The 6,812-nt window shown below is 44.6% G+C and overlaps 1 protein-coding gene across 1 annotated transcript; it reads left to right on the forward strand.

Annotated features, from left to right (window-relative positions):
• The first annotated feature begins 586 nt into the window (after positions 1–586).
• foxh1 (forkhead box H1) lies at positions 587–6,799 on the forward strand. The gene is made up of 4 exons (XM_042068263.1): positions 587–692; positions 2,368–3,000; positions 3,809–3,913; positions 4,084–6,799. Exons 2-4 carry the CDS (start codon positions 2,476–2,478, stop codon positions 5,041–5,043), a joined length of 1,590 nt encoding a protein of 529 aa, XP_041924197.1. The 5' UTR covers positions 587–692; positions 2,368–2,475; the 3' UTR covers positions 5,044–6,799.
• The last annotated feature ends 13 nt before the right edge of the window (positions 6,800–6,812 follow it).

The raw sequence follows: 6,812 nt of genomic DNA on the forward strand, positions 1-6,812 counted from the left end.
CAGAGGGGACATGAACTGGAAATCTTCAGGAAGATGGATTATGCCGATTTAGGAGGATGCTTGATGGTTGTGTTCCAAAAGCAGCTCAATTCAGACTTGGACGAAGAGCCAACTCTGAGTCTCAGCAGGCACCCATGCAACTTCATTCTGCTACAGTGAAGCGAGGGGAGGTGGCAGAGGGGATGAGACCAGACATGACCTTACATGTACTGCCAATATCCCCATGACATGCCCAGCAGCAGAGTACAGTGATCAGAGATCATTTGCATTGGACACCCAGACATTGAGTTTCTAATCACAACCTATTATTGTGGATTGTAAACTGTCCAGGAAGTGTTCATCAGTATCCCAAGGCTTCTCAACTACTGCCATGACCATCTATGGCAAATGTTTAAAGCATTTGCAATAGGCCTGGAGCCAGCTTCTGTTAGCCTATATTGATACTCAGCTGTTGGCTAAGTGTGTAAAAATATGTGGGACATGTTTATTCAGCAAAAATGGTGTGACTGACAAGCAGTCCCATCCAATCAGCTGTGAAAATCAGTAAGTGATAATTAGCGTGTGGACAGGTGAGATTATCACAACGCGTTCACCTCGAAACAGCTTCACTGAAACTTGCCACACGAAATCATCTTTAAGTTGCTCTCCATTGCTCTTCTACAGACAAGGTGCTGATATCCTGTCACAATTCGGTAAGATATGATAGGCCAAGAGAACGGACGTGCAGTCGTGATCATTCCTGACAAGTCGTAGGCCTAGTTAAATTGTTGGTTATATGCCTTATGAGGGCCATATTCAATTTGGTAATTTTACACTTAGCTCAATCACAACTAAATGTATTACAATTAGGACATAGGCCTTCGTGGAATTAAGTAGCCTATAATAGGTCGCTCTGAAGGCTTTCAGCTTGAGCAGGCTTATCGGAAATGGTAAATCTTCTACTGCGTCCGGTTAGACACAACTGCTTTCACCACTAGAAGAGGTGTCTTAAATAAATAGTATATGTGTTCAGCTGTCTCTGTGTTGAAGAGTGCAAGGTTTCCAAGATCTTGTTGTAGGCCTAGTCTAAAATAGCTAAAGATTTGCGCTCATAGGATAGGCTATGTCAGGACCTGGGAACTTGGAAAGATCCCCATCTATGTGTGATGTTAGGAGGCATATGCAAAACGTATTGGCCTATTGCTTGTATTGTGTTTCCGCACATTCAAAAGTCCCCCCTGGAAAGAAATGTCGTCAGCCTGCTGCAGAATATTCCTCTAATCCAACTTGTTTTCAGTGTCTTGCTGCGCTGCAAGGACTCGGACATTAACACTACATTATATAACAAAAGCCAAGTGCTAGGCCGAAACCGTTTCCTCTCAAGTAGGCTAGACTGGGCACGCTAAATTCTGAGACCCGAAATTAAAACGTGCCCTAATTATGTAGGTAAAGCCGAGCCTGTACATTTGATCATTTCTGTATGCTATAGTTCAACGAATGCAAGTCTTTAAGTTTGGTCAAAACCGTTTTCATCTAGGCCTATGAGCAGATCCAACAATAATTTCCTTTTGTTTTCACTGCGTCCTTGAAACCTCAGCAGGGCTGTTGTTTCTTTAAATCAGTCTACTTTGTTTATAGTTATTTGCAGGGTGTTTTTGCAGCATGCTACACATTTTGATAATTAGGCTAATTGCATATTTGTACTGATTGATTAGGCTACTGATATCAGATGTTGTAGTGCCAGTGAGTGAATCTACAGAAAGTGTTAATCTCTAACTATGTGAGAAGTGAATTTGTATATTAGCGTCGCCAGTACATGTATATTGCATATCATGTATTGTTGACGGAATCTACAATGTATTTTCCCCAAATAACAAACGTATGCTTTTGGACCAGAGTAAATGTTTCATCCAACATGTTCAGTAGTTTTATGCTGAGAAACCGGTGTGGGTAATGCTTGTTCTGTCAACCATAGGCCCTACATCTATTTGCGTCATGCGCGTTGTCAAACATTCATCTTATCAATGTGGCTATCTGTGCTTACAGTAAATAAAGTCAAGCAATTACGCACTGAGCCGCGGTATGGGGGTCTTTGCTGTCTTGAGATATTCACTTTGATCTGAAATATTTAAAGAGCACGTTACTATTTGTATAAAATGAAACGTGTCTTCCAATAGTTGTAACATAAGTTTGAAATGGACTTGGATGTTGCTGATGTTTTTTTTTTTTTTTAACAAGGGTTGTTTAAGGTTGACTATTTCTCACACACGCAATGCTGCCCAGCCCCCCGGGTCGATCAGTCATTCTGCGCGCAGATAGCGCCCCATTCTCCCCTCGATTACGCAGCAGGATTTACATGAAACTGTTAATTGTTTGCTCTTCAAATAGAGTCGACCTGGAGCCAGCAGTCTGCCGGGGGTTAAGGACCGACCCCCGTTTCCCTCCCCCTAAGCTTGACCAGCCGTGTAGCCCGATCTGCGCCTCTCGTTCATCAGCATGACAAAGCACTGGGGGGGTCAGGGCTTGCTGGCACCACTCGCTATTCCCTACCTGCCATCATCAGGATTGGCAGCCCATCGCGGCCATCCACTTGACTTCACCTTTGTTGAAAGGAGTGGTCACAACAATGCCACTCAGAGTCATCCACAGAGCAACGTAGCGCGGAGCTCGTCATTCCAAGACTGGCGAAGAAACCCAAACTTTTCGCCGGTGCTGAAGCGAGGAACTCTTGCAGAAAAGCCTACCCCAGCACCATTGACCAGGGCCGCTGTGCCCATGGATACGGATATATTAAATGACCCTGCATCTGGATACTACGCAGAGGCCACGCAGGCCAAAATGGAACCACCGGCCAAGCAGCAACACCAGACTGGTCTGGGCAATTCATGGGAACATGATGGGAATTCCAATGGAGGCAAAAAGAAGAATTATCAACGTTACCCAAAGCCACCATATTCGTATCTCGCCATGATTGCAATGGTTATTCAGAATTCTCCAGAGAAAAGGCTGACTCTGTCAGAGGTAAGAGTTCCAAATTCGTGTCAAGCCTATCGGTTTTGTATGTGCATGAATGCTTTTGGACAAGGGTCAACTGAATCAGACCAGTAAAAAGTTCTGAAGTTGTTTGGATACATGTTTGCATCTGAAATGAGTGTTTTGTTAATAGTTTAATCTGATTTAGTGACCTCTATTAAAATGTTTAAGCCCTTAGGTTAGTATAATGCAATGTATAGAGGAAATTGGCATTTTATTATTGTGTCTTTGTGAGTAGATGTGATGTTTGGGGACGAGTCTTGTGTAGGACGCACCTAAGCAAACACAACGGTCCGTCTCATCTGACACGCTTGGCAGACAGATTGTCTCTATCGTGCGTTGTTTTAAGATAGCATACACCGATACCAGACCATCAACTGTGGTAAGCTATTGATAGGACAATAGCTTGGAGCAGATAAGTTAGGCCTAAAGCTCAGAAACATCTTTGCTGCCAGGAGTTCAATATTTCTGAAGTCCTAAATATTATTTTTTAATTAAGGATCGAAGTTAATAAGCAATTAATTTAATTAAATCGAAGCTGATAAATACTGAATGTTTGCTCATAGCAATTGCATTTTAATTGAAATGAATAGTACACGCATCCATTGATGGACGACTGCCCATTGCACAAGAAGATGCCACACCAGTGTCCCACTGTATATTTCTAAGAGGCTCTGGATTGAATGAGAGATCTGTCCTGTCATGTTGGATGTAGTGTTTCAATTTGAACCCAACAGTGCATTTAGAACATGAACAAATAATGTAAAACTGCTGCTTTTGTTTTGTATTTTCCCAGATCCTGAAGGAGATCAGCACACTATTTCCATTCTTCAAAGGAAATTACAAAGGCTGGAGGGACTCTGTCCGACATAACCTCTCTTCATATGACTGCTTTGTTAAGGTTGGTTTGTTGTATGTGTGCGTGTGCCCTCCACAGTCAGATTTAAAGCATTATTCCACCTATTGAAATTTTTAAGTGAATTTCATACCACTGGATACAGGAGATCAGCTTTCAATCCGTGTCACAGTTCCACTCATGCAGTCTCTGCTCTGTGAATCCTGCCTTTCTAGGTGCTCAAGGACCCTGGAAAGCCTCAAGGGAAGGGAAATTTCTGGACTGTGGAGGTGAGCCGAGTTCCTCTCGAACTCCTGAAGCGCCAAAATACCGCTGTATCACGCCAGGATGAGACCATCTTTGCCCAGGACCTCGCCCCTTACATTCTTCATGGGCACCCTCACACCCAAAAGCTTGATGCTGAGCAGCCCACCCCTCCCCTGCCCCCTGTTCCCAGCGGGCATAGCTCCCCTCCCACCGAGGACCTGTACCGCCCCAAACTGGACTCATCCTTCGCCATCGACTCCCTCCTGCACAGCTTTCGGCCCCCCAGCCTCACGGGAGCGGAGGGGCTCCGGAGCCGAGAGGGCTGGGGGTTGGAGCCGCCAAACCCGCCCGTGCACCACCACCCAGTCTCCCCACCCTGTCTGCGTTACTCCTCCTCCACCCGCAGCGCCTCGGCCAGCTCGGCCAGCCCCGCGTCTTCCTCTTCCGACGACGACTGGAGGGGCGCCCCCCGCCGCAGGAAGAGGGCCAATGAGAGCGAAGCGGGCTCCGACGGGTGCGACGACTCCTGCCCACCCAACAAGTCGCTGCGGCGAGGCAGCGCGGCTCCCTGGGAGCTTCCCACCTCCTATGCTAAGTACACACCTCCTAATGCCGTGGCCCCGCCGAGCATGCGCTTCAACGGCGGGCCCTTTGTGCCTTTGGGTGGACTGCCGTTCTATGGGTACGGGGGCCCCCCGGTTCCGTCGGGTCACTTTGTCAGCCACAGCTACTGGCCCATCCTTCCCAGTGGGCACGTTTCGCTCCAAGGTCCACCTCTGCTCATGGACTTGGATAGCATGCTGCAATCAGTACCACCCAATAAAAGCGTGTTTGATGTTCTCGGCCCAGCCAATCAGACGCAACACCCCCCACCAAACCAGTACGCCCTCCAGAATGGCCCCCCGCTTACACGATATCATCAGTATTAAGACTTTAAAGGCCCCTTTTCTCCCTGCCAAAGAAGACATATCACTCAGTAGGCGTGGTCTAACAGTAGTCTGTTTACAACCCTCAGCTTTAAGGCTTCAGGGAAAGTGGCTTCCAAACTACCAGTGATTGCTACCTCATATGAACTCATTACTGACTAAAGACTTTGCACTGCTAGTTTGCACTATTTTATCCTTTTTGTTTAATATGAATGTTTTTTTTTTAATGAAACGTTTTATAAATGTTACCAACGTCAAATATTGTAGAACCATTCCAGGTGTTCGTGATAGTATTTTTATTCTTGTTTAAATTGGTGGCCACTATGTAAGGCTGGAAATGTAACAAATGAGGTCTAAAATGAAATCAAAGTACAGGGTGTTCACAGGTCTTTTCCTTTTCTTGCTGTAACTCTGTCAGTGACCCTAAATAAGTGTGTGTGTGTGTGTGTGTGTGTGTGTGCGTGCGTACATGTCTGTGGTGAGATATTTACAAAATGCCAGTGTTTACATTCTATTTTACTCTATGCCTTAATCTACAAATCAGTGTTGAGAATGTATGTGATAACTAAAGTTATCCCACAAATAACAAGGCATATTATATAGGGTATGTTACATGAATACAGGGTATGTTACATGAATACTTCCATTTCAAATGTTATACATACAGTACAATCTTTCATACCAGAGTGTTACCTCTGTGGAATTGCATAAGAAGTAAGTGCAAGGTTGTTCAGTATGGAGTGATGAAACCCTCGATTTGAATTGCACCAACCCCACCCCCAACTGTGAATGTCCATCCTGTTGTATCAGCCAATGTGGGAGGATGGACTTAAGTGTCAGGGATGGGGGTGTAGAAAAGTGCCTTATTTACAATTCACTGGAAATGTGTTTCTTTTAACCTCACTGAAATGGCTTGAACTACATAATGGCATTTTGAATGTAATAACTTCTGCCTGGAAAGATTCAGGATAATACTGTGAAAGATGTTTTTATTATGTATTTGTTCTTTTTCCTGCACACAAAAATAGATTATTTTTTTCATAATGCCTTTGCTTTGTTGTTCATCTCTGCCTTTGTTGGATTCCTGTGATCTGGGCAGTTTCCCCCACTCTAAGCTTCACATGTGGTGTTGGCTGGTTCCCATCTGAGGACAGCACCTCTGATCACTGATCCATTCAAACAGATTTTTATCTCCCTCATTCTCGCTAGTCCATGGTAGGCTGGTACTGGTCAAGCAGACCTCCTGCTGCCATCTCTGACATGACCCACGACTTTAAAACCAGCCATCCATGCCCAAGACCCCTTCTGCTTCACCAACATCACCCCAGAACAGCACTCCCCCCTGGGGTGACAAGGGCCATAACTCAGGGCCTCCGACAGGGTTTCCTTATCTTGTCCTCAGCACAGACACTTTTTATTAATCCTGAACGCTCGCTCTACATAGCACTGTAAAAGCAGTGGAAAGGTCCTTTAAAAAACATTGAGATTGATGGAATCTATCTGATTCATTAATAAGTAAATGTTATAAAACAATATAACTTGCAGATATTAGCTTTGCACAAGACTATAAGACTACAAAGTCTCAGTTTTCCTGCACTGTAATGACCGTAAGAAAGGTCTTCACACTGGTAATTTTATATAATTTTTTATTTCCCCACCAAAAGGCATCTATACCGCTGGCTTTTCTGGAACACTGAACAACACTTGAAGATATGTTGAAACTCAACTCTACCAGAGACAAGCAATGTTTAAGTAGAATAAGGATTTCTCTT

This window comes from Alosa sapidissima, chromosome 17 (assembly GCF_018492685.1).
Source record: "Alosa sapidissima isolate fAloSap1 chromosome 17, fAloSap1.pri, whole genome shotgun sequence".
In the NCBI taxonomy this organism is placed as follows: Eukaryota; Metazoa; Chordata; class Actinopteri; order Clupeiformes; family Clupeidae; genus Alosa; species Alosa sapidissima.

Bases quoted from the DNA above. Each gene is read 5' to 3' on its own strand.
- foxh1 (XM_042068263.1), top strand. From the start codon at position 2,476: ATGACAAAGCACTGGGGGGGTCAGGGCTTGCTGGCACCACTCGCTATT. The intron at 3,001-3,808 runs GTAAGAGTTCCA...GTATTTTCCCAG, and splicing joins AAAGGCTGACTCTGTCAGAG to ATCCTGAAGGAGATCAGCAC. The intron at 3,914-4,083 runs GTTGGTTTGTTG...CTGCCTTTCTAG, and splicing joins CATATGACTGCTTTGTTAAG to GTGCTCAAGGACCCTGGAAA.